At 41.0% G+C, this 27,805-nt stretch overlaps 1 protein-coding gene across 3 annotated transcripts; it reads right to left on the bottom strand.

Moving 5' to 3' along the window:
- Nucleotides 1-850: 850 nt before the first annotated feature.
- On the bottom strand, nt 851-27,553 carry BACH1 (BTB domain and CNC homolog 1). 3 transcript variants are annotated; one of them, XM_058018875.1, is made up of 5 exons: nt 27,501-27,553; nt 15,276-15,573; nt 12,056-13,429; nt 10,230-10,436; nt 851-4,169 (listed from the first exon to the last, which is right to left on the bottom strand). In XM_058018875.1, exons 2-5 carry the CDS (start codon nt 15,513-15,515, stop codon nt 3,708-3,710), a joined length of 2,283 nt encoding a protein of 760 aa, XP_057874858.1. In that variant the 5' UTR covers nt 15,516-15,573; nt 27,501-27,553; the 3' UTR covers nt 851-3,707. The 3 variants fall into 3 exon arrangements, with proteins under 3 accessions (XP_057874858.1, XP_057874855.1, XP_057874857.1); XM_058018872.1 differs by having other exon boundaries at nt 27,483-27,538; XM_058018874.1 differs by having other exon boundaries at nt 27,455-27,521.
- Nucleotides 27,554-27,805: the final 252 nt, after the last annotated feature.

Genomic DNA, 27,805 nt, shown 5'->3' with positions numbered 1-27,805 from the left:
AAAGTCCCAAATGTTGCCAGGCTGACATGAAATGTATAGTCTGATTTATCACCACTGGGCTGAAAAATAAAATTGCAATATGACTTTGAAATGTTGAGCCTCTCTCATCACCAAATACTTCTAAACAAAATCATGCCAGTTCACCTGAAAGCTTGAGGCTTATGGCCTTCAACAAGTTATTTAAGTTGAACATATACACATTCTGGGGTGCTATTTTGATTACTGAGTCTTGTGTCTTCCCAAATCTCTCACTTCCATCTCCTCCTTTTCCACAGTAAATATGAAAAAATAGATTATAAAAAATTTGGAAACCTTGTTAAGGTATCATACTGAATTCTTACAAGACTATTAACATATACCAAGAAAGCCTTAAATGTTATTTCTCAAGTTAACAAGATATATTCAACTTACTTGTATTGCTATATTATTCTCAGTAATTACTTATTTGTTAACCATTTTTAGGGCTTTTATTTTAAATTTTGCCTACCTTGGCTCTGTCATTCATATGAAAAAGCAGGTCGTCCACAAGGCAAATTTAATCTTCAGTAGGTTGAGAAGAATATTCACGTATTTAAGAATATGCAATTAAAAAAGAAAATCAACAGAACAAAATACACACTACTGAGGAAATATCATCAGTAATTTAGTAGATACCAAAGTTTGGTACAATTACCTCTCTCTGTAGATTTCAGCTTTGTCTGAAGAATCCTAAGCTAAGCCTATTAAATTTATAAACTATAAGAGATTAATTTGCTACCATTTTCACAATTGTTTGAGCCTTAACTGCATAAATGAATAATGCACCAGTAGAGACTTTCACAGCAGAAAACTTACACAAAATAGAAAAGCCTTTGTAGAAAGGATAGTGGTTTTATTGCAGACTTAGAAAATATCGAATTATGAAAAATACAAAATCAACTGTTGTAATTATCTGTTTATTTTACAATCTGTATGCCATCATACCCATATGGCTTTAAGATAGTCTGTTCAAAGTACTTTAAAACATGCTTTAACAAAGTATTTTACAATTTCAAAAACGAGTATTTCATTACTGGAAGAGAAAAAAATAAAACCAAACTCCAAAAACATTTTCCTGAGAATTCTGTATCATAAAATTGTCATTCATTCGTAACATTTGCAAGTTGATGATACAGGCTTATAGAAGTCAACATGCAACTTGTAGATCTATGGCATTAAATAAATATTTTAAAAATTACTTAGATGCAGCTGGTCAGGCAAAATCCTACTCTCAAACTTCATCAAGTTCCTATCAGGTTCAAAAACATGATGTTACTTTTATCCTAGGTCAGTGACTGCCATGATTCCTGCCCTGGAATCCCTCCACCATCAGCTCTATGGAATTCAGGCTGTGGCTGATCCCCAGACTCCAGAGTGGAGCACAACTCTTCAGGGATATTCCAGCCTCACACTTGCTCATCACTGACCTTGTTTGCCAACATCTGCAGCCAAGTGTGTCAGGGCTTTGGGCCACTGGAGAAGCTCCCAGACAGCCATTCCCTACAAAGATGCTCCACCTCGTTAGAATAAGGACTGACCCCAAGGAATTCCATGTCCAACTAGGTGCACTATTAGGACAATGTTTTAATGCCATTGTCCACGTCATTTCAGAATATCACCAGCTTTAAAAGTAATAGCAGTTATCAACAGTAGAGGTTTGGGCTTTGAATTTTGTTTTTTATTGTTTCTTGTTGGTTTGCTTTTTAAACAAAATGGAGAGATAAGAGCAAAATGCTCCTCAAGGTGGCAGTATGGGAGGGAGACAGGATTAAATTAACCAGGAATCTACAGAAACTGAAGAAAAAGCCCAGAGAGCTTCATAAAGTAATACATATACAGGATCATCATATCTCAATTATGTCATTTAAAAGAATTTCAATCCAATTATCATGATGTCTGCCATGTAGTATTTATTTCTGAATTTCAATTACTGCAAGCATTGTGATTTATACAAGCTAGGAGGCATCAGCATATTTTTTCCCTTAAAAAAGTAATGGTATATGATGAAAATCCAAGGATTCACCAGAGATTTGAATCAACTTTCAGTCCCATAGGTGAGGTAGTGTAGTCATTTGTGTTGCGTGCTGGTTATGAGAAGTCCTGTTGAAATCTTGTAATTTTTAAATTTTTGTTTTAAATAAGTGGCTTACTGTATTTATTAATGCTATGTTACCTATGGATGGTGGGGAGAGGAAAAAAAAGAGCCTTGCCAAGAACAAGTTGTGCCTTGCTGCAAGGTAAAACTGAAAAGCAGTATTTACAAGGGCCATTGCTTAGTTGCTGCCTACTGTACATGCACACAAAGACACAAAAAGCTAATACACATTCTGAGGTAGGAAATGAAGAATTCCACTGGCTTGTACAAGATTCTTCATGTTTTGTAAACCAGCAAACCCAAAGTTTTCTGTGGTGAGGTTCAATACTTAGTTCTGGTGTGAGAATAGCATCTAAATAACAAAGCATCATTGGTATACAATATGCATCCACTGCTATGTAAAAATCTAGAAAATGGGGATTATTTTCAGCAGCTGAATTTCTCCTTCACAAAGTAATAAAGGAAATATCTCCAGCTCATTTCTTCAATAAACTTTTTATATATCTATGCTAATAGCACAAGCCATTGAAAATATACTACAAGTTTAGCCATAAAGTATCCTGAAGATTGATTCTGAAATAGAACTTTACTGGTCCCAGTGATCAGAGAACAAATATTTGTAACTTACTTTAGGCAGTTAGGCACTGAAAGAAAAAAATGTGGCCTGAATACCAAAAAAAAAAAAAAAAAGTTTGTCCTTAGACTTTCACAATACTTAGATTCCAACTTGCCCTAAGAAGCAGCAAGCCTGAAGGTGCTAGGACAGGAAGTCCCAATACAGCTGTGAGTTTTAACAAGCCTATGGGATTCAGATGCCAGAGGACTCAATGCACACTCATCCAAGAATGCACCAGTTTCAGATCTCCGCCTTCCACAGCATGTTGTTATTCCTCCCACTAAATTTAGAATAGAGCAGAATGTGGCAGCACCTCTGCTGCTCCAGTTCTTTTAATTCTGGACTAGAGTGACAAGACAAAACCACTGATTCAATAAAAGCCTACTACTAACCAATTCTACTACCAGTAGTAGTAGCTCACTACTTTAATTTAGTCTTCTCTGGGACAGGGAGAGGAACAGCAGGAAGCAAGAAGCTATTCCAGAGTGCACTTCTCAAAATCTCTTCATCCTGTCATGTAACTCAGCCCATCTACAAAATGAACATTTACAGAGCTATGTATGCTTCTTAAGGTTTGTTCACCAGGAAAAAAGAAATCTTAGAAGAATTCCAGGTACAGAAGTCATTGTGCATAAACAGCTGTCAGGAGGCTTTCCTTAAAATGCAGAGTGGCATTAAGTACTGTGGCATAAATCAGTGTAGGCTGCTCTATACACGAACAAAACTTCCTCACAAATAAGCACCTGTGCATGGAATTTGTACTTTCCAACAGCTTTCCTGAACCCTCCTTGGCATCACCACACAGAAAAAGCTCCAAGGCTGACACATACAAATTACCTTCTGGAACTACACAGAACAAATCCAAAGCTTGTTTCAAAAGATTTAACTTCTATCTTCTCTCTCACTCAGTAAGTTACATTCCAATAATGCTCAACTTCTAGTTGCAATGTTGAGAGGCTGGCAGTGGGAAGGAGAGATTCATTCATCTGTAGTGCATTTGTCAGTCATTTGCTGGCAGAAGTCTGTGATGCCACTGCTCTGCCCACAGGGCTCCAGGAGTGATGTTTGCTCCAATGTTCTGGCAGGAACCGGGTGCAGTTCTTGGCCTTGGTCGTACGTGGCCTCACACACGCTTTTGACACACTGGTAACAGGAACTCTGCTCAGCTGTGGGGGTGACACCTGAAAGGCCATTTGCTGATTCTACAGATGCTGGTACCACAAGCTCACTATCAGATGGAGCTGTTTGTTCTCTTTTTGGGAACAAAAATGAGAGTGGACAATCTGAAGAAGAATATTTTGCAAGTATTTGTATTTGCTCTTGACTCAAGGCTGCTTCCTTACACACCTGCTGGCAAAGTCCAGTCAGATTCTGCTTTGTCTCACCCAGAGTTGATAAAATGTGGTTTCTTTCCTTCAGCAAATTCTCCTTCTCATTTTGCTGCAAAAAGAAAAACAGTACTTTAGTCTACATTTCAACATAAGAACTATGGTTTATGCTCCTAGCAAAGCTAAACCAAGACTTTAAATACTCTGGTCTGCTGAAACAGAAGTAATTTGGCATTAAGAAAGAAAGCAATAACACAATCAAACACATATCAAAAGGCCAATCTTAACCTCTCTGGAAATACCATCAGGTAAGGTATTTGATGTGGTTTTTCAGATATGCAGCTTTTTCCAAGCTCATACTGGCAGACAAAGGAGTAATTTGTAGTTACTGAGCAAATGAAACATAGCTACACTTACTGTAAATATTCCTGAAACACAAGTTCTAGAGGATAACACAAACCATTACAAATGAGCCAACAAACATTAAGCAATGTTCATAGAGATTCATATTTTAAAATTGAAATGCTGAAAAATCAAACATCATATTTTAACTATAGATACTATTCCACTAGGTGAAAGTAACTTCCATTCTCAAGAAGTGCCAAACCCACAACAGGACAAACAATGGAGTTAAGTATAGTTCCTAAATTAGATAGAAAATTTAAGACAGGTAAAGGAAAGATGATGTGGTCAACAACTAACAACCTTGAGATAACATAGCAGGATTGTTCAAGCACATGGCAACTCAATAATATCAAGTAGAAAAATGTAGCCTGTGTTAAATCAAGCTTTTATTTGGCTTCAATGTTGAGAATTTTTCTGAGGCTTCTGACAGAACTGGCTAAAGATGAAAAGACGCTGATAACTAAGAACTAATCATGGAAACAAACAACTTTTTGAATAAAGTCAAATGATGAAATGACAAAGGACAGGAAACAACCAAGACCATCATGAAGATGTTGAATGAAAAGGACAAAGAACCTGAATCCAAACATGTCACAACACATACATTTTTAATTCTGTAATTAATCAATTAATTAAAAGAAGATAGAGTTTTGAAGATATATAAGGCTTTAAATAGTTTTCAAGTTTTAATCATAGGGACTATGTGTTACATAGCTACTGTTATGTCAATTCACTCTTGGAAATTTTTGTATTTTCACTCCTCATATCCCCTTTTGCAGAGAAACCTCATACTGCAACCTCTACAACTTCTTTTTGAAAGAACTGATTAAGTTTAGGCAACAGGAACAGTTTAGGCAAGAGCAACAGTTGTTGCCAGTTCTTTTTGTCTAAAATTAGAAGAAAGAGGACTTGGCTAATAAATTTCTATTTGTCAGCATACTGGGAGCAGCTGTTAACCATAAAACACGCCACACTGGAAAGGAGCCATCAGGGTCACTGAGTCCAACTCCTGGGCCTGCACAGGACACCTCAGGAGTCACACCCTGTGCTGAGAACTTTGTCCAAATGCTTCTTGAACTCTGTCAGGCTTGGTGCTGTGACCACTGCCCTGGGGAACCTGTTTCAGTGTCCAACCACCCTATGGGGAGCCTAAAGCTTCCATGACTGGGCTCTATGCTGTTTCCTCGAGTCCATGTCACTGGTCACAAAGAGATTGGCACCTGCCCCTCCAGAGGATGCTGAAGACCTCACTGAGGTCTCCCCTCAGCCTCCCTTTCTCCAGACTGAACAGACCAAATGCCCAGAGTCACCTCTTATAAGATTTCCTCCCTCCAGACCCTTCCCCATCCTCATGAGCCTTCTCTGGATGCTCTCCAATGGCTCAATGCCATTTTTAAACCATGGTGCCCAAACCTGCCCCAGCACTCGAGGTGAGGCTGCCCCAGAGCAGAGCAGACAGGACAATGTCCCCTCCTGCCTGGCTGGCCATGCTGTCCCTGATGCCCCCAGGACATGGATGTCCCTCCTGGCTGCCAGGGCACTGCTGGCTCCTGTTCAGCTGGCCATGGACCAGAGCCCCAGGTCCCTTTCTGCAGCTGCTCTCCAGCCTCTCCTTCCCCAGCCCATGCTCACAGCCAGGGCTGCCCTGTCCCAGAGCAGATTCTGGCTCTTGCCCTCATTAAACCTCTCGTGGTTGGTGACTGTCCAAGCCTCCAGGTGGTCCAGGTCTCTCTGCAGGGCCTCTCTGCCCTTGAGGGAGCTGACAGCTCCTCCCAGTTTAGTGTCAGTGGCAAACTCAGGGTGTGTTCCACTGAGTGCTGTGTGCAGGCTGTTAACGAAGGGGGTGAGGAGCACAGGGCTCAGGGTGCAGCCCTGCAGAACCCCACTGATGTCACCCAGGCACTGTCACCATTTGTTCCTGTGACCCAGGACCCAGCTGCTCTCCCCCACATGATGTGTTTACCCAGTAGTGGGCTGGACATTCTGTTCAGTAGGATCCTGGGAGAGCCTGTCCAAAGCTTTGGTGAAGTCCAAGAGGATCACACCTACCGGCTTTCCTAGATCACCCTGTCATACAAGGAAATCAGTTTTGACAAGCAGGACTTTCCCCTCATGGAGCTGTGCTGGCTGTGACTGATCCCTGCACTGTGCTCCAGGTGTTTTTCAATACTAACCAGAATAATCTTTGCCATTCTGTTAGGCAGATCATCTAATACCCTCTGGGTATGTAGAGGCACTCAGTTGTGTATTATGGACTGATGAAATTATCTGGACTGCTATTTAAAACAAACATGAACATGCAGAAATAGTTATTCCAGCATCAATTCCTCACCCCTCTTCTGAAGCTGTTGACAGGTTAATACATTTAAATATTATTGTTTTATTTTATCAGCATTATACTAATACTACAAAAAATGTCAGTTAGTTTTAAGGTCATAATCAACTGAGAGCTCTTTTGAATCTCCTGGTAAAGAATGTACTTAGTTCTCTCACCTCACCCTGCTATAATATATGTAACGAGATCTCAATTACATTTTTCTTGCAGCACTGCACATCCTGTACAGCTACAGAATCTTCTTCTGGAGACCAGTTGTCCTCTACTCTGCTCCCCCTCACAAGTGCCCTCATTTTAAAAGTTTCCAAGTGAAAAATCCAAGGATGGGTCAGGTTGGAAGGGACCACAGTGGGTGATCTGGTCTGACCTCCCTGCTCAGGCAGGGTCACCCCATTGTCCAGGAGAAAGTACAAGGAATGTGAACATACACAGGGCTCTGAAAGAGCTGTTTCTAACAAGTCAACATCTCCTAAAGCAGCCCCATGCTCTCAAATACAGAACATTAGTGACCAACAAGAACACCCAGATTCACCTGGAAGGTCAATAAGCAAAGGCTATATGGGGAGGTAAAAAATGACTTTATCAGTATAGAAGATCAAAAGACATGATCAAAGGTAACTCTCCCAGATAACAGATTCAGCACTGAACAATATATTTCTTTAATATAAGCAGAACTTAACATAAGATTTCCAATTTTACAGAATCATTTGTGAGGGGAGGTACCTCAGCAGATCTGTAGTCTGACCTGCTGCTCTGAACAGAGATCAGGTAAGATCAGGCTGCTCAGGGTTTTGCTCAGTCATGCCATAAAACCCTCAAAGACAGCACATGCACAGCCTTCCAGGGTGAACTGCTCCACTGCCTGCCTGTCCCCACTGGAAGAAAAAACTTTCCTTACACTCAGATGAAATCCCCCTTGCAATTTAAGACCATGTCTCTTGTTCTCTTGCTGCCAGGTGCTCCCCCAGGAAGCTGAAGATCTCCCACTACCAAAGGCTCCATAACCTCAAGGACTGCCCCACAGATATGGGCAGGCAGCCATGAGGTCTCCCCACCCCTTTTCCAGGTAGAAGCCCCATTTCTTCAGCCTCTCACCACAGAAGTACTTCAGGCCTGGCCATCCCAATGGCCTTCACCCAACCCTCCTTCTGCCTGTCAATGTGCTCCTGGAACTGGGAGGGGTGAAAACCCAGCAAACAATTCAGTGTTACATGTGCCAAGACAGGAAACAACCACTGCCCTCCAAAAGGGGCTGCACTGCTGCTAACACAGCCCAGGACACTGAAGGGCTTTTTTCCAGTCTGGACATGCTGCTGATCCCTGCCCAGCCTGCTGTCTGCCCAGGGCCCAAGGTGCCTGTCAGCAAAGCTACTTGCCAGCTGTCAGTCTCCAGCCTCTAGTCAGGCAGGGGTCACTCTGTTCCAAATATAGGACTTTTCCAAGAAACACACCACAAGCTTCTTCTGAGAGAGAAAAAGCTGAAGCAGCACCAAATAGAAACTAATACAAGACAACATGCTGCACATACTGAAAACCAGGATGAGGAATTCCAGGAAAAAGTATTTCCTAACTGGTAGTACAGAGTATTATCTACTTGTCAAGAGCTGTCAAACTATAGCTACCATTCTATTCCCTGTCAAAGCTGCATTACAGATGATACCATGAGAAGATCAAAGTCTAAAAGGTCTGAGACATGACTGACACAGACAACAGGAACAAAGAGGAGCCATCATGCCTGAAGCAACCTGGATGTACCACACATAGCTCCTCCATGACATCTCTTTTCTTCCATCCACTTGGAAGTCATGCCTGGACAGATCTTGATGTTTCTGTATTTGTGTACAGCTTATACAAATTTGATGATCTGTCAGGCATGGTCAACACCTCCAAACAGAGTCTTTCCAGGAATTTCTGAAGAAACTTTCAGCACAGTTGAAAAGAACATATGCAACTGGAGCATGTTTGTGCCTAGAGGATGATTCATATAACTCAGACCCCACCTCACAGTTCTCAAGACTCAACACTTATTATCTAGGCCTTGCACAGCATTACCTGTCAAACAGCAGACATTCAGTCTGTTCCAGCACAGGGCCACAGAAAGAAGGATATTATGTTATAATTATTAGTCTCAAACAGCCACATGCCTAATCTTGCAGATCAACCTTTAATTCCCTGCCCAGGTATATTGCAAAATATTGACAGAGTTACATAACAGAAATGACAACATGATGACAAAACCAGGCAAAAAGTTCTGAAATGTCAGAAATGCAACTTCTCCCTTCAGTAAAGATATAATTAGTACAATCACCTGATTACCCTCCCTCAGAGAGCACCTTCTTCATTGAGCACAACCTGCTCTGTCAGCTTATCAGAGCTCTATGGCACTGCAAGCCTTCTTTCAAAGCCAATCTCCCCACTGCAGAAGTAGGAGTAGATGCAGTGAAAGATGCTGATCACAAGAAAATAAGTTTCCAGTCTGTGCAATTTGGCTCTAATTTTACTTTCCTTTTCACTTTGAAGTCAAAAAAGATGGCAACATGATTGCTATTGTTCCAGCTGATGCAGATACCAAATTCAGGCACACCAAGCCTAAAATGCTCCATGGACAAGAATGAGTACAGTAGTCCTAAACAACTGAACTGTTTTGTGTACATGGTTATGACCAACTATGAAACTGAGATGAGAGTCAAACAAAGACTTGTTTTTCTGAAAAGCCACTCAATTATCTTCTTGCCTTTGTTATTTTTACATAATCTTAACCTCAGATTACCTACATTTCTCTTAAGTTACATATTTATCTTTTTATTGCCTTCTTAAGGAGGAAAAAATATATTAACAGATGGCTGCTGAGAAATCTGGATGCATCAATTCCTTAGCTACAATCTTGATGCAACTGCTAAAAAGGCAAGCAACTTCCCAAGTTCTTCTGCATCTTCTGCCTTTCTGCAAGGGTCTCATTTTTAACATCCAAGACTCAGGAAACAGTTTGCCAGCCCATGTTGATGTGTTCCAAGAACAGAACTTACACAACTGACAATTGCGTAACCGCACACTTGATCATGAGCAATACCAGGAGCTGAGGAACAAAATCTTGCAGCAAGAAAGGGGAAGAGGCAAAAAGCAGTGTAGGATAACAGCCTGGGAATCATTCTGTACAATTCAATTCAAAGCTTATGGGTTTCAGAAACATCATTCACCAAAAATTATGCTGTGATGCAGATTTTATTTGAATGGAAACAAGTCCAGAGAAGGAAAGATGCATGTACTTTAGAGCAAGGCTCAGAAAAATCTACAACTGCAATCAAGTAGTTTTATATAAGACTGATAAAAGTTTAAGCTTGAGTAAATCACCCCAGTCTCAAGCTACTGCCAGATAGGCAGTCAAGATGTTTAGAGAAAGACATGACAAGAGCAATGAGTATTTATACATACCAGTTTTTCAATTTCAGATTCAAGATTTTGTATACAGTCCAGTTTTCTCTTGCGACATCGCTGCGCTGCAATTCTGTTTTTGCTTCGTCTTCGGATATCGTGAATGCAGTCCAATTGTTCAGGAGTTAATTTATGCATTTTCAGAAACGACTGGAAGTCATTTCTGGAAAGTGAGATAATCCTTTGTGCATTAAATGGCAGTTTTACCTAGAATGCGAGACACAGCTGTAAATCCAAGGTGGAACTGATATACACAAACACCAACAACTCAAGTTTCCATTTTAAGCATTCTTTAACACACAACTCATCTTTATTCCTACACCTCAGAGACAAGAGCAAACTAACACAACCACCAGATGATGGGATAAAATCCAGGGGATTCAACTACAGGAGCTCAAGCACAGGTGCCATAGAGTATTTGCACATTTACACGAGATCCTTACAAGCAGACTCAGAGTAGGCGGAAAGCTGCTTGTGTGTACATCAAATGTGCAGGTGATCCACTCTAAGATGATGAGTTACAGTTTGGTAAGATACAAAACAGGGGTCAACACTCACTAATATAGTCTAAAGTTTTCCCAAAGCTGCTATTAAGACTGCATCCTGCATACATTTTTATACCCATGCTTTTTTTTTTTTCCTACAGGAAAAGTTCATCTGAAACAGGCATTTCCTTAAAATACAGAAATTATAATATTTGTCTTTTATTTTTTTAGTGTTGGAGAAGACAGAGGACCAGGCTCTGGCTGCTGTTATACATCCAAGCTACAAAAGCATTTGAGATCACTAAGTGTTGACTAATACTGAAAAACATATTTACCTTTACAAAATAATCACCATGGTTTTGAGTATCCAACTAAAGACATTTTATTTTAATCCTTACATTTGAGTATAGTAAGTAGCAGAATATGTCACCTTGCTGTGGTCAAAGATCTGAATTTAGTTTAAAAAAACACAGAGAAATCTTTTCTCTGATTTGGCTACTCCTACTGGTGACAAACAGGCAAAAAATAATAAAAAATCCCAGAGTACTGTCCTCAGCAGTGATACCACCTTCTCTGTCACATAAAGGTGAGGAATGTATTTAACCAATTCTGGCCTTTTGTTTAGCATTCCAGATTTTTTGTATTGATGGCATGTTCCACTTATGTTCAGTCTCAGTAAGGCCCTGCATCTTGAAAGACAAAAACTTCAATGCTTTAAGAACAACTGAATTTTTGTAACACTGAATGATCTGCCATGCAGAGTTACACTGCAATTCCATGGTTCTAAGAACTGAGATGGAAATTGTTCCAGGTATATCACTTAGTGCTAGAGAAGGAGATATTATTATATCTCCTTCTTATTACAGCTACTGAAGCCAGCTTAAAAGCTTAATTGTCACTTCACATTAAATCTGAAGTATCATTTCTCTCTCACCTTCACCCCACACCTCAGAAAACTGGTAAATTTCTATTAAACAAACATTCCAAGAAGTTTAGAGTTTAATAAAATTCTAAACTGAAGCAGATAAAAGAAAATCTAAGAATGAACCTTCATGCCTTGATTTAAGGCTTGCAACCTTTCCTGACAATTGTTCCAGAAAAACCTTAAAAGATCTAATATGTAGGCATCTAACACTTCAGTATCTGACCAAAAATACTTTCATACTTTTATTCAGTCTCCCTGAATTAACAGTGACCTTCCATATAAACCTCAGTTCCAGACTTTTTAAAACAAGCAGCCACAGAAAAAACCCCAAAACAACAAAAAACACAGAAAAACTCAGACTTTTTAATATGGCCTTAAAAGACTGGGAAGCAAAGGATACATCAGGATGTTCTTACCTCACATTCTTGTTCTCTTGCTGAACAGGATTCACTGTCCCCCTCAGTGTCAGTCTCTGAGTCCTCTCCCAAACTTATCACATAGTTATAGGGACACTGTTCTTGTTGCTGTCCCTGAACATAATCTCCACTGTTTATTTCAGAGCTGTTGGAGCATCCTTCAGTGCTCAAGTTGCTTATGAAGGGGCAATTGACAGAATTCAGTGTTGTAAAAGTTCGCTGAGGGCAAGGTTCAGGGCTTTCACTGATCCTGATCCCCAGCCACGGGCACTCTGATTTTTTCCCCGAGCAGGAGGGCTCTGAGTACTCTTTAGAAGGTGGCAAATGTACTTGACAGGCATCTGTGCTGGGAACATCACTCCAGAAGCCCTGGGCCAGCTGCTCTGCTATCTCTCTCTCCACACTGCTTCGATCTCCAGCTGAGGTGATGTTAGAGGCTTCCCTAATGCACAAATCCACCTTTGAAGATGGGTTACCTTGACTTTCAGTTTTGTCATTTCCAGCTCCAGTACTTGACACAGTTTTTTCAGCTAAGACTGTGCTGTTTTGCATACTACTGAAATTCAAGTTACCATATTGCTCACAACTATGTAAAATAGACACAGAATTGAGTCCATGAGGTGCAGCAGAGTTTTGGGGGAAAGCAGCAAGATCCATTTTCTCCACAGGACAGGACACATTCCGAGTTACAGAATCTCTCTTTGACTCTTCTTTTTTCTGAAGGCCTTCTTCCCCTTCCTCCATTTCTACCTGAGTCTCTTCACAGTTTGAGATCAGCTGCATAGGCACACACTCCTGAGCTTTTTGCATGCCATCATTATCAGGTATTTCCTTCTCAAGAGAAGCTGCAAATGGGGGTACCTGAACATCTTTAATACTGGAACTGGACTCTGAAGTATTAACTTTGTCATTTCCAAACGCTTTCTGGAATTTTCTATACTTTGGGCATTGGGAAGATAAGCTGGAAGCACTACCCCTTTCTAAATGTACAGGATCACAATTTTGATTGGCATTATTTTGGAGAACAGGTGATGATTTAGCATTTTCTTCATCTTTACAGGGCTTTGTGTCAGGAATTTGACTATATTCCTTTTCTAGAAGAGCTTCTACTTCATCATTTATTTCTAGGTCTCCATCATCCACATTGCCAGTTTTAGGGTTTGCTTTCTGACAATGCTGTGTGCAACACTTCTTCCTAGGACATTCCTGGAAGTCCAAAAATCTGAATTTGAGAAACTGAAAGCAGGACTCTTCAATGTTGCGTACACCCAAAAATTCTGCACATTTGCAAACTTCAGACACATTGTCTTTATTTAAAACAAGTTTTGCTGTATATGCAAACTGAAGCAAAGGACTAAATCCTTTAAGTGTTACCTATTACAAAAACAAATGAAAAAAAAAGAGATTAGTATGGTCAATTTGGGTTAAAACAGAGAAATACACAAATTTACCTGTCTTGCCAGCAGGACAGAGCACAAGACAAAAGCAGCAGACTTGTTCTATTGTGAAAACCTGGTCAAACTCATTCTGAAATAATTACTCTGATACAATTTTATAATGCACATTTTGTGAGCTTTCCTTACTGTGATCTGTCTCTTAAGGAAACATTCTCACAACGCAGTGCTTAAAGCAGAAAATATTGCTGTATACTGAAAATCAGTAACGAGGTTGCAACCTCACAAAGATATATTTCAAATCAAGTTGTATACTAATTACTCTATAGTATGCTGCTGGTATTTAATTGTAGTTTTTGAAGAGCAATTACTGTTAATCACTTAGTCTTATGCACCATTTGTGGAAAAAAGTTTGAAGAAAAGGAGTTTGACCACATATGATTATTTACTACTACAGCCACCTACTCCTTTCTTCTTCCCATAGATTTGAAGAAAGGCACTCAAAAATGGTACACCAAACAGAATTCTCAGTTTAAAGCCCCTTTAGAGCAAGTGATTTTAATTGAACATTTATGTCTTCACAACAGTTGCCTATACAGGAACCCAGAGATAAACAAAAACTGGATCATTAGAAACTGTGCAAGATTTTCTACACATGAAACAATGTCTAAGGAATCAAGTAGAAAGCCACAAACAGATCCCACAAACAGATTACCAACTACAGGACACTTCCTTTAGTCTCTTCTCTACAAATGAACAATAAAGCAGTATGTCCACTATTAATACTCAAACTCAAGTCCACACTCTGCTCCCTGCCTTTACTGAAATGATCAGTATTTTATGTTAAATAAAGCACTATATCAATGCATTAACTACACTGAATCCTTCTGCCAGCAAAATAATGAATTATTCATGCAATTCAAGAATCAGTTGAGGGTTTGTTTACTTTGGGTTTTTTTAGTAGTTGTTTGGTATGTTCTTTTTAAAGAACACAACACACAGTGAAGTTGATGAGATCTGCACAGAGAGCAGTCCTTTAAAACTCTCTATAAACCCTTATGACCTTCCTAAAGAATTCTTAAAATAGCATTTGAAATATGCTTTGGAGGTTACACCACCACATTAATTCATCCTTCATAATGTGGGGAAGTAGAATGTAAAAGACAGTTTATCCATAAGCTGTCACCATGCTTTCAGACTTAGCGTAGTTAACAAAACAAAAATATAACAAACAATCAGCAAACATTAACATGCATAACAAACAAAAACATTAACAAAACATCAACAAAACCAAAGTGGCTTTACAAATAAGTAGCATTCATAAATGAAACTGAAAGAAAAAAATGCAATGTATTTTAAAATTGTACCTTCTTTCTATTTAAGGGAGAAACGCTGCAAAAACTGCAATGATCAAGAGGGGAAAAACCCTCTACTCTTTTCACTTTCTCTTACACATTTCTGGCTACCTATGCTCAAGCAAGAAAAAAATCGTAGAAAGACTCTTAATGTGACTGACCTAGAAAAGCAACTCTTGCAGTAGTCATTTATCTAATTTTTATTTGGGATGGAAGTCAAAGAATAAAAACACTGGCAAAAAACCAACAGACCCCCGACCAAGACGACAGCAGTTAGTCTTTACAATATAATATATATTAAATACTTGATTTAAAAAATATTTCTGGTACCCCAGATTGTGGGCTGGTGTCTTTCAGCTCTTAAATCCCCTGCTCTAAATCGTCAGTTACAAGCAGCCTCCCATAAGAGAGAACTGAACAAAGCAGATTAGAAGCACGGGCAGGTAGAATGCAGAAGGGAGTGACACTCACCTCTTCCGGCAAAGTGATGATAAGATCAGCGTCCACCTGGCCCACAATTCTGGAGAGGAAGTAACTGCTGCAAGCTGCAAGCACGGCTCTGTGAGCCCGGAATCGCTGATCTTCCACTAGCACGGTAACATCACAAAGGATGTCTTGCTTTCGCTGATCGTCCAGGCTGAGGAGTACATTGGTACTGTGCACTGAGGATTCATAGGCAAACACCACGCTGTTGTTCTCACTCAGAGACATTCTGTATCACAGCTGGGGGTGTGAGGCTCAGGGGAAAGCATGCTTCTGTGCTTCACACCTGGGGAGCAAAGAAAATGTACCCCTGAAAGTCATGTCCGACAGGAACCCATTGGTACTGAAACATGGGCACGATAAACGTGCACTGTTCTGGTCTAATTCTTCAAATTAGTACTTCAAATAAATGCATGCTTGTGACATTCACAGTGCCCAAACCTTGATATGTACATCTTTACACAGCTTTTATAATCTCACAGACCAAAATATGCACTTCAGCAATAAAGAACTGCTCTTTCTTAGCCAAGTGATTCAGAGACTTAAATTAACTGTAACACCTAGAAATTATTCAAGTGATTCAGAGACTTAAATTAACTGTAACACCTAGAAATTATCTTTAACTCCATGAAAATGTAAAGAGAAATAAAACAAATGCATTAAACTAAAGTTCACCAAAATACTATGTGAGCTACTTCTGTTTACTGATTCACCTAATGCAGACTAAAACATATGTGCTCTGTCTTGTTTCAAAAGTATTTTGTCTGCTAAACCAATCAGGCATTGGTAAAATACCCTGATTTTCTAGTAGTTTGGTGTTTTCTTTTAAAATTTGAATTGTCTAACTGCCTTAATGCAAACTTTTTTCTCCCTTTTCTTTCATGACTACTTGATTTGTCATACTTGTTGCAAGTTTGCTTTCCCAGTGGATCATTATGATTCAGATCATCTGGCAACAGAATAGTCTATTTTCTGATAAAGTTCTAAAATAATAGTACTCACTGGATAATAAACAGTTAAAGTTATACAATATTTTAAACCTTGAAATATATAATGGTTCTGAAGATTCTTAAATTTGCAGAAAAATAGAAGGGCTAGGGAGAAGGCAGTTCTGCTAGAGAGTGCAAAGTTTGAAAGTATTTCCAAATCTGATCTTTACACCATATTTCACTTTCAATTGAGCCCTTCTTCCAATTAAAAGGAACAAAAAAGATTACGAAGAAGTGTCCTTGCTCAATCAAGAAACCACTTAAGTCAGATTTGGAATTATCCTGCAAAGAAAATCTGGTGTTCCTAGGACACGTTATACCTTAACAAAGCCACCATTGAGATTCCACTTGAGCGCAGAGTTCCCGTAACTGAGCGCAGCTGTGCGGACTCACTGCGGCTGACACGGCACTGCCTCATCCCTCCATTGCCCAACAGAGGCTGGGGCCGTCTGCCAGCTCCCAGCAGTAATGAAACTGTAGCCAGTGCAAATCCTCGGCTTTCAGGTGCGGGGGAACTTTCACAACACGGGGAGTGCACAGGGCATGGACATATTTAAACACACTGGAAAAAGCAACCACGCTGTGCTCCTGGTTACTCACTGCCCCAGCTATTCCCATGGCACACAGGCATTCTGAGGCAACTTGGGAACAGAAAGAGGAAGAAAAAGATCCCCATTTCCAGTGGCAACAGCAGCACAGCACTAGTCTGATCCCCAGAGAAGTGCAGAGCACATCAGCACTCCCTGCCTTCCCCACTCCCTTACGGAACACTGCTTAACTTCACCAACATGTTTGGTGAAAACAGAAGTTTTGAGAGGAAAATCCCTAAAGTTCCACAAACATGAGTTTTTCCCTCTAAGAAGCGGCAGAGAAAAGTGCAATATACCATGCACTGTTAATCCTACAGGGCTTATTTTTGCAAGGAAACAGTTTAAATGTTTTCATATACCTAATAACAAAACTACAGATTCATAAACTTAGGAAATATTTAATTTCCAGTCAATTTACATGGGAACTAAATTCCTCATGGAACTGCTATTCATGAAATTCTACTTTTATGAGAGCTTATGAGAAGTAACCAGTGCAATATAAATTATATATTCCTAACTGGATTGCTCTATAGCCTAACTTACCATATTGCTCACATCTTACAGCACACAGAGTTTAATGAAGTATAACTGTGTATTTGTTACAAGGTGAAAAAAACCCAAAACTCCAAAAGGGAACAGAGGATAAACCAGAAAAATTGCAGACTAAATCCACTAAATCTTCCCTGTGGTGGGGAGCACAGGGAAGTACTACAGACACATATTCTGGGTGAACACTTAGGCAAACCCATGAGGCAGACCATAGTCAGACAAGCCTTAAAGTGTTCTTATCTTCTATGAAGAAAGAGCCCTCAGACAGACAACACATACCATAAATGCTGCTTTCAGGTTTTTCCTGATAAAATAATCAATTCCAATATCCAGTTCAGTTCATTACACTTCCATAGCACAGAAGGCTAAAAGGCACACTAGTTTATTTCTATTTCTATAGATACAGACACATTAATACAAAGAAGAGTTAATCCTCCTTCTCACTTATCTCTGTGAGACGCACACCGTCCTTTCAAAACAGCTTGGGGACAACTTGGAACACTGAGGGAAAGCTTCCAATGTTTCAGCTGCCAAAAAAAACCAAAAACCCACCAAAAAACCCGAAACTCAACACTGAAACACTACCTTCTGTCTCTTGAGAAGTGAATGAAATACTTAGTTTGAGCATAACTCCATTTGACACTTTACTCTGACAGAATGTTGTATTTCCTAACTGGACTTCATCAGCCAAGTTATGTCCCCTCTGTATTTAAACAGGATGACAAGTCTGAGGTATCCATAATACAGCATGGAGCATTTAACAGGCATTTCAAACTTTAGGAGAGCCTTTAAAAAAACTCCAGAAAATCAAAAAAATACCACTCCTACACTACACTCAAACACTAAATTCCTCTCAGCCTTTGTAAAATTTAGGTACTCAAATACAGTAAAAAGAAATCCAAAGGTAAAACATCAGAAAATTGAAAATGCTGGTGAAAACAAAAGCATGAAATGGGAAAGAGAAAATGCAACCACTGTAAAAAGCTGTTACACTTAAGAATTAACAGAGGTCAAACTTGTGAATTCTGTTTTCCAGTTGTGTAATAAGGGCAGGGTTACACATTTATGATAGTATCTGTCACAACAGCCAACCAGATTTTCCACAGCAGTGTGAGAACAAAATAACCTCTCTATAACCAGATTTGTTCTGCACACATCCACAACAAGAACACTTCCTGTCACAGCAAAGAGAAAAAGTACATCTCTTCTGTAAATGGTTTAATTTCTCTTCTACTGTAACTGTTCTTCTAGAACTCTGAATTCTTAAAATCAGTTTTATTTATGATTGGGTGGACAAAGAGGGGAATAGGTATGAAGCAGAGAAAACAATTCATTTAAACTTACAAGTTTGTGCTGCAACTGTCATGAGGATAGGCCTTCTAGGCTTTTCTGTCCATTTTATGTAATTTAATTTTCTACAAATATTACTTATCAGGCTCTTTTTTCCACTCTCAGAAATATTATTAATATCAGCAACCAGGTATTAAAAAGGAAAACTGATACTGAAAACAACAATAACAAATCATATCCTTGGAAAGCAGCCTAAAACTCCTATAATGCTATTTGTATTTTAAAAGTAACTTTCAATCAAGGAAAACTAAAAGTAAGCACAGATAAATTAGAAAAGCATTCCACAAGCAGCTGACTGTATGTGGAAATCACCTCACAAAGGAGGTGCCAACAACCACGTGACTGAATGCAAAAGATGCTAAGATAAAAAACCATGCAAGAATATTATTTAAGATATTTGTAGCAGACATTGCCATAAAAAACATGGAGAGTCCAAAAAGATCTTCCAAAACTTAAAATAGTTATTATAGCACAGGTTGGAAGGATTACAGAAGCAACACCATGAAAGCTCACTTACAAATGCCCAGTTTGTGGAAGAAAACGAATAGTGTGAGCATTCCTCAAATTCCTCTCACCTGAAACCCTGCACACCTAATAACCTCACACTCTGGAGACTGAAAATTAAAAAAGCTTGTGAAATAAGCAGACACACATGCCAGTACAAAACCTACATGAACACTTGAAGCACAACCAATCGAGTTCTGCTCTGAGAACACAACCAAGCCTGCTACTACAAAGCTTTCATTCTTTATCACTGATCTTGAGATAAATAATGTTTTGCATAAGGACAAAAATATTTCCTCCTAAGTACCAGCTAGAAAACTTTATTCTGCTTTATCAAAGAGAAGTAACTAAGAGAAGTAACTCCATTTTTTCTCCCTACTGGTATACAATTATGAAAATCATGCCCAACAGTTACCTGCAAAATTGCCACATCTTCAGTAAATTTAGACATCTCTCCATCTAAATGGCTATATATATATATTTATTTATTTCCAAAGAACATATAAATACTTATCTTAATGGCAATCAGCACTGCAGCCACATTTAAAAAGGAATACACATTTAAGTACACAGTAGAGAGACCAAAGCAAGATGCTTACCAGGACTCATTGTAAAATACATCTCATCCAAGGTTCACTTTTCTCATGCATTCAAAGTCATTCATGACCTTATTACAGGAAGGTAATAGTGAGGCACAGGGAGTGTAAGGTACTTTAAAATTAGGCTGCAGGTTTGCTCATCTGAGTGCTTATACCTGGTAACAATTCCTGCTCTTTACTAGCTGACTGGAAAACAAAGATAGATATAAAAGAATCACTTGGTGCAGATCCTCAGATAAACCATAAAGTCTCCCCATTGATAGTTTAAAAAAAATATTACAAATATGAGAATCATGATGGTTGAAATCAGGCAAAGCTAAAGCTATAAGGAACTGTTGCTGCTAAGTTACAGAAGAAAAATAGTAGTAAGAGAGGTAACAATGTTGAGGAATGTATCCAGTGCAGATAAAGTACCAGAGCAGGAACAGAGTGCCAGAGTAGAACTGAAAATAATGCGATGTATTCCTCATCCACACAAAAATCCCACACAAGGCAGACAAACTTTCATCCAAGCTCAGCACCACCACCACATATAAGAGGGCACTCAACATCCTGTGGACAAATAAGTGTTCTGGAAGAGTTGAAGGAAGCTAAAAGGCATCAAATTGTCATTGAAGCTGACAAAAGCACACACATTTGTATATATGTTTACCAAAATGCTTTTTGAACACTCTGAATGTTTCAAGTGTCATTAAAAATACTAAATCAGAGCACAGAAACCCATGAAAATCAATGATATCTTTATTACTTTGAAAACTTAGACTTTCAGGAAGAACAGCTAATTACATTTTACAATCTTCACTCTTCGTGCTAAATCCAAGGTCCTGGAAAATTAAATTCCAGTATCTAATGGTCACCAAGATGCACTGGGAACACCAAATCCAGAGGCAGCATCCATCTCCTCATATCAAAGTTTGTCTTCTAAATTCTTTTTTCCCCTCCAAACTACAGGTTTTTCAAATTCAGGAAGAAACAGACTGAAGAGCAGCATAAACCAGAGGAGGTTTTGATACAGAAATCCTTTGACACTGTCCCTCTCCTGTTCAGCTGAGGACCTGGCACTGCAGTAAGCCTTGCAGAGCAGCTACTCCTATCCAGCAGGGCCTCCTCTGTGACCAGGAATTTCCAGCTGCACATTGAAGAAGAGAGGACTCACCCAAAGGCATCCAATTAACCCAGTCTAGGGTTATTTGACCCAGTCCAGGATCCAAACCCAACAATCGTCTCAAAAACTCACTGCCAAATCAAACACAGGAATCTACCTTGTTACCATCACTTGTAACATACCTGAGAGCAATAAACTAGCAAAAATGGATCTGTGGTCCTTCTGTTTTAAGCCATAGTTCTAGCAAGAGCCAAGCAAAACCACCTGAGCTACAAGAGTTACATCCTATGAGCTCAGTGTTCTTTTAAAGAGCAAAAGCCTCTTATTTTCTATTGGTGAATAAATCCAATTCAGATATTCCTATAAAGAAGAGCTAGCCTTTTATTCCTAGACTCACATATCAATTATGCAGCCCTACCACCCAAATAAATTCAGTTTATACGTGTCTGGCTTTTTTCTGATCTGCAACTTATCTATAATTTCCATACATGATCCAGCTAAAGGTTATAAAAATGTAAACAAAACCCTGTTCCTCAGTCCTTCCTTAGTGGACAAGCACCCAGCAATAGCACACTGGGTATCAATCCTCTCTAGCAATCCCAGAAAGTGTCACTTGTACACTGGTGAAGGTGTGAAATAAGAGAGCAGAGAGCAAAGCTGCCCTTGGTGGCTGTAGGACCCAGGCAGGACACACCTTGGCTGTCACTGCTCTCCAAGCTGCTTCAACTTCGGCACCCAGATGAAAATTCAGTTGTGATCACAAAAATGGTAAAACTAGCAAGATTAATTTATCATCTAGCAGACAATAAGGGTCTGTTCAGTTAGCACCATGCTTCTAAAATACCTGTATTCTTGGAACACTACAAACTCCTCAGTTGGCAAAAATGCAATTGTAGACCCCCAAAAATACAGCCTGGAGAAAACAAAACTCCTGGTGCTACCCCCATTATGCTGATCTACTGAATAAGTTCTAGCAGGTCAGTCATTTCATCAGTTTTCTCAGAGTTGACATTTACATTTACTTAGCCTATAAAAAAAAGCTCTGTCATCCACACACGTGAAGTCCAAAGCAACAACTATAATTTACTACTGCTAAAACAAGACAGTTTAGATAAGACACAGCTCATTCAAAACACTGCAAAGGCTTTTTTTCTACAGCTTTATCTCTCTGTCCTTGCCCCCAGCTATCTCTCCTTTTAAGGAAACAGTTATATTACAGATGAATGCCTGCAGTGGTTAATAGCTGCTGATTCACATTGTGCTGACAAAGAATGAACAAGCACTTTAGTGTGCATGTTCATTGCTTCATCTTCAAAAAGACTGCAAAAGGGAAAAGTGATAAAAGCACAAAAAGCAAGCTTTGCTGCCCAAGAACAATGCTTGCTCCTTTAGGAAGAAAGTATATTTAATCTTCAGTTATTAGCAGAGTCACAAATCTAAATTGTTTTCTTTATTAGTCCAACACATGGAAGATATTATTCACAGCTTAATTACCTATATGAGATTTAAAAAAATTACTAGTTTGTATTTTTGTAGCATAATTTCAAACACTGCATTTGGACTCCTGTCAAGTCACAAGTGAGTATTAAAAACAATCACGGAAGTCTGACAAGCCTTAAGTCTGTGCTAAGAGTCTTAATTTGTTTTCCAGGTTTTAAGGCTGAATACACACTTTTTTCCTCAGTATTTGCAAGTTGTAGGAGAAACTGGGACATGGGAAGGAGAGCAGGGGGATCCTGAGAATGCCAGTAGTCACAAGCCTCCAGAAGCCATGATTTTAAAAGGAAAAAAGAGAGTGATACCATGTAACCACGGACATTTTCCAAAGAACAGAAGTTTGAAAAGCTTCCCCCAGAGGATGACACAAAGTCCGTATCAAAGCCAAACAAATCCCAAACTACTCTGCACTTGCCCATTATTTTAGATGATGCTAATTGTTTAATTTTTGGATCAGGGATGAAAATCATGATGTGGGATTTGGTTTGTTTCACTGCTAAAAAATGAAATAGGTCTGAAGGGATTTCAGAGACTCCTCTGAAAAATTCCATCACTTACAGCCCTTCAGTTGTGCTGGCATTCACAGAGAATTGCTCTGGAAAGATAACAATGCACAGACTTTCTAAAGAACTTCAAAAAAACCCCAAAGCACCTATCAACAACAAAAATGACCACAAACACAACACCCCAAAAATACAAGTAAAAAATGCTTTTATTTTCTCTTAAATAAGAACTAGGTTAGATAATATAATATTCACTTAGGATAAATAAAGCATGCACAACTAAACTCTACTGTCAACTCCTGCCTTTGCTTAAAGGACAAACACCTTTGTATTTAGAGCTACATATCCCACTCATTGCTACAGTTACACAAACCACATCATTAACTTCATCTGAATGACTACCACAGTCCATTTACAAGTATGTATGTCAAAATGTGTATGATGAATACTAAATTAACCATTTAATGTACTTAGAAGGACACAAGAGACAAACTGAAAGAACTGTGAAACAGCTCTTTCCAAGTCAAAGAAAATACTGGTTGGAAACGATATTTAGAATCTCATTTCTGGCATTATCTGTTTAACTTTGATTTGTTTCCACAACTGTTCTTCACAGTATGTGAAACTGAAAGAAACCTGCAAATGTTTTAGACATAAATCAGAAAGAACTTCAGAAGCATTTCCACGGAAACAGAACAGCACAGGTTTATCAGAACTAACAATATATAATAATAAAGCTTAAAAAAATATATATGCACTAGACCAGGCATCAGATAATAAAGGTCCAGCAAATGTCTCCAACAAATTACATCAAACTGTCTCAGTCTTCCCATCCTGAAACTGTAGATTATTTCCTATCTGACATATGATGTCAAAAGACACAATCTTACTAGCTGACCTGTAAATAAGCATTTTTGGGATGCTCCCACATGAAATACTGATCTCCAGCTCTGGGGACTCCGACATCAGAAGGACATGGATCTTTTGGAATGAGTCTAGAGAAGGGCACAGAGATGCTCTGAGGGCTGGAGCCCCTCAGTTCTGGAGACAGGCTGGGAGAGCTGGGGGTGTCCAGCCTGGAGAAGAGAAGGCTCCAGGGAGACCTCAGAGCCCCTGCCAGAGCCTAAAGAGGCTCCAGGAGAGCGGGAGAGGACTCTGGATGAGGGTCTGGACTGGCAGGACAAGGAGGAACGGCTTCAAATCAAAGAAAGCAGGCTTAGTTATTAAAACAATTCTGCCCTGTGAGGGTGGCAAGGCCCTGGCACAGCTGCCCAGAGGAGCTGTGGCTGCCCCATCCCTGAAGTGCTCAAGGCCAGGCTGGACAGGGCTTGGATCCACCTGGTCTAGTGGAAGGTGTCCCTGCTCAGGCAGGGGGTGGAAATGGATGATCTTTAGGGTCCTTTCCAATGCAAAGCACTCCAGGAATCTGGGATTTGATGGCCTTAAAAGTAGCATGAACAGGGCAAGCAAGTGCCATATATTTACTTATCACAGTGTTTGTCAGTGGGCCAACACTGGAATCCAAACACCTACAAACATTATGTTAACAGTTCAAATAAAGCCAGTCACAAACAAAAGATCTCAACACAATTTTTAAGATTAATTGAATATTCTTTAACACACAGGCTCTCATTTATAGACCTTTAGTTACTGACACCCTAGGCTACACCTCTCTCACTCTCCTAAGTATGTTTAATGATTAAACTCAATTTATTTGTATTTCACCAATGCTTCTAAAGTCAATTTACCCTTCACAGCACACTTTCCCCTTTTTAAAACTTCAGTAGGTTTTTGGTCAGTTGAGCCTTCCTCTGACCTTCTAACTCACTTTTACACCAAATACTACATTTTCCCTTCATAACAACAAAACTTTCTTCCACCCTTAAAGAGTGCCTTAACCAAAAAACACTGCATACTGCTGGAAACAGAGTGACTTGTGGTGCAGCCTTTGATTGTTACAGCAAAGTGAGCCTTGCCATCACTTTTAGTCCCCTCTCCAGACTGCTTAGCTCTGAATTAGAGGTGGGGGCAGGGAAACCTGCAGGTGGATCCTCACAGGTTATCCCCACTGAATCTACACAACTCAGTGATTGGTTCAGCAGTTAATTTTGGCTCACTCAATGTTTTGCTCCTACCCACACTTGCATCAACTAGCACACTGCCTCTGCTTTGACTGGGGACTGCATACAAACAGGACTCACATTATGAACGCCACAGGGTTTTCTCCTGCTCCCCAAAACCTCCCCATGAACCTTTCAGTGGTCAAATTCTACAGGACAATTAAAATGCCAGCATTCAGACACAAACATGAACCCTCTGACTGATCTACCACCCTTCTCTGTCCCCACACCAGCCTGCCCAGGGCAGGGAGAGGGACAGGACTGTGGTTAAAAGAAAACACATGAAGTGTTTATAGAAACAGGCTGGTTATCAAACGTGGAAGGTGGGGATGACAATGACAAGGAGACTTGTTGAGCTATGTTCCCCTGAACCACAGAGCAGAGTTATTTGGGACTTACAGAACTCAGGTGCAAAGACCTGTCTATTCTACACCTAACAAGAGTGCCCACCTGACCCAAAGGATCAAGTGAAGGCTATGGGTTTTAATACTAGACCATTTCTATCACAAGAAATTTATTAGCATTCAAAACATCCTTTGCATAAGAATATTAGAACCTATTAAAAGCAATTAAACATTTAACATGTTAAGATCTTCCAATAAACTCAAAGATCCAGCTGATGGAAGCTAAAGCTGTACTTCAGCATTTTAATTAAAATCAGGAGTGTGCTAGTGAAGCAAACTTCCCAAACACTCAATTTATTATGCTTTTGTCCACGTCACAAGATGAACCCAGACAACAAGAGTAGGCTCTTTTTTGAAGTAAATTGGAAAACACACTCTAGAAGTTCTCAAGAATTTCAAATACTAAGGGATTTAACTTTTTTTTTTTTTTTTTTTTTTTCAGATTTACTAAGCCAGGTCAAAGGGAACCCTTCTGAAAAACACAGTGGGTACTCAGTTTTCAGTGACAACTGTTTCTCTCTGCAAATTTGCCTGTTTGGGGCCTCACTGCTTGCTAAGACACACACAGGCTTATTCACTTGAGTTAGGGCACCCAAGAGTAATTATGCTATTTAAGTAATCTTTAAAGTTAAACTCATATTACAAACAGTATGTTGTGATCTATCTCAGATGGTTTAATTCAGACTCATCAAGTTGACAGGAATATAGTCCTTTCTTTTCTTACTGTATGGTGTAATACTTGAGGTTAAAGAACTGACTCTATATGCCAGAGCATTCTGAGTGGCGCATCACCTTCACTTACAGTAAATTGAAATGACTCCATTACTGCAGCCAGATGTTTTTCACACAAACTGCCTTCCTCAAGTGCCTCAAATTAACGTGTCGTCAAAATTTACTCCACGTACAGTTATCTTTACTGCTACAACACTTTCTCCCTCCTTTTCTAGTTCAATAAGGATTTGGAAGACCGAGTTGTAGATGATTTTAGGATTACTGTCAGGCTAAAAGGGGTAACTGTTGTTTTGCGATTACTACATTTCCACCAAGCCCCAAAGCACGCCGAGGATCTCAGCGCACAGAACAGGACGGACAGGATTTGCATTTCGTTGTTTACAATCTAACGCAGACCTTTCCCGGCTGCCCCCAAAGGGAAACACCAGCTGCAGGGCAGAGCGGGGATCCCGCCGATCTCCCAGCGGGGCTGAGCCGCTCCTTTCGCACAGCACCGAAAGGACAGCGCGGCGTGGGACACTCGGTCAGCGGGGCACAAGGGCACCCTGCGAGCCGGGGGAGGCACCGAGCAAGGAGCGGGCTGGGGGGCAAGGGGAGCAACACCCTCAGCAAGGAGCGGGCTGGGGGCAAGGGGAGCAACACCCTCAGCAAGGAGCGGGCTGGGGGCAAGGGGAGCAACACCCTCAGCAAGGAGCGGGCTGGGGGCAAGGGGAGCAACACCCTCAGCAAGGAGCGGGCTGGGGGCAAGGGGAGCAATATCCTCCGCAAGGAGCGGGCTGGGGGCAAGGGGAGCAACACCCTCAGCAAGGAGCGGGCTGGGGGCAAGGGGAGCAACACCCTCAGCAAGGAGCGGGCTGGGGGCAAGGGGAGCAACACCCTCAGCAAGGAGCGGGCTGGGGGCAAGGGGAGCAATATCCTCCGCAAGGAGCGGGCTGGGGGCAAGGGGAGCAACACCCTCAGCAAGGAGCGGGCTCGGGGGAAAGGGGGAAAACCCTCAGCAAGGCACTGCCAAGGGAAAGCCGCCGCCGGTGCCCGGCGCTGACGAAGCGCCTCCGCCACCGCCCCGGCGCCCCCGCGGGCGGGACCCCCAACCCTGAACGGCCGGCCCGCACCGGGTAAAGGCCGCACCACCGGCACCACCCCTGTGAACGCGCAGCGACCCTCGCCTCGCCGCGCCCTCCGCCCGAAGGGTGCCGCCTTAGCTACCCCGCCGCCAACCCCTCACCGCGCACGCTCCCGCCAGCGGCCCGTACGCTGCGGTCCGCCTTTACCTTGGTGCCCGGTGCCCGCCGCCGCCTCACGCCGCCCGCTCTCGCTCCCCGCGCGCCGCCCGAGCCCGGCCGCTCCCGGCTCCGGCTGCGGCCCGACTGCGGCGCGCGCCGTCAGGTGACTGCCCGCAGCACCGCCCGCCCGCCCCCCCGCGCGCACGCCCCGCGCCCCCATTGGACGCGACGCTCGCCGCCGACGCGCCACCGCCCACACGGCCGCGCATGCGCAGCTCCGCCGGCGCACGGGGCGGCTGCAGAGCGCCGGGACATGGCGGCCGCCGGACCCTGGCCTGCCTGCCCTGCCTCCT

The sequence above is a fragment of the Melospiza georgiana genome, chromosome 2 (assembly GCF_028018845.1).
Source record: "Melospiza georgiana isolate bMelGeo1 chromosome 2, bMelGeo1.pri, whole genome shotgun sequence".
Taxonomy (NCBI): domain Eukaryota; kingdom Metazoa; phylum Chordata; class Aves; order Passeriformes; family Passerellidae; genus Melospiza; species Melospiza georgiana.
This window is presented reverse-complemented; position numbering and strand designations above follow the sequence as displayed.

Excerpts from the sequence above, each read along its gene's own strand:
- BACH1 (XM_058018875.1), bottom strand. The coding sequence starts at position 15,515 with ATGTCTCTGAGTGAGAACAACAGCGTGGTGTTTGCCTATGAATCCTCA. Across the intron at positions 13,430-15,275 it reads TCATCACTTTGCCGGAAGAG|GTAACACTTAAAGGATTTAG; the intron begins GTGAGTGTCACT and ends TTTTTGTAATAG. Across the intron at positions 4,170-10,229 it reads AATCTGAAATTGAAAAACTG|CAAAATGAGAAGGAGAATTT; the intron begins GTATGTATAAAT and ends TTCTTTTTGCAG.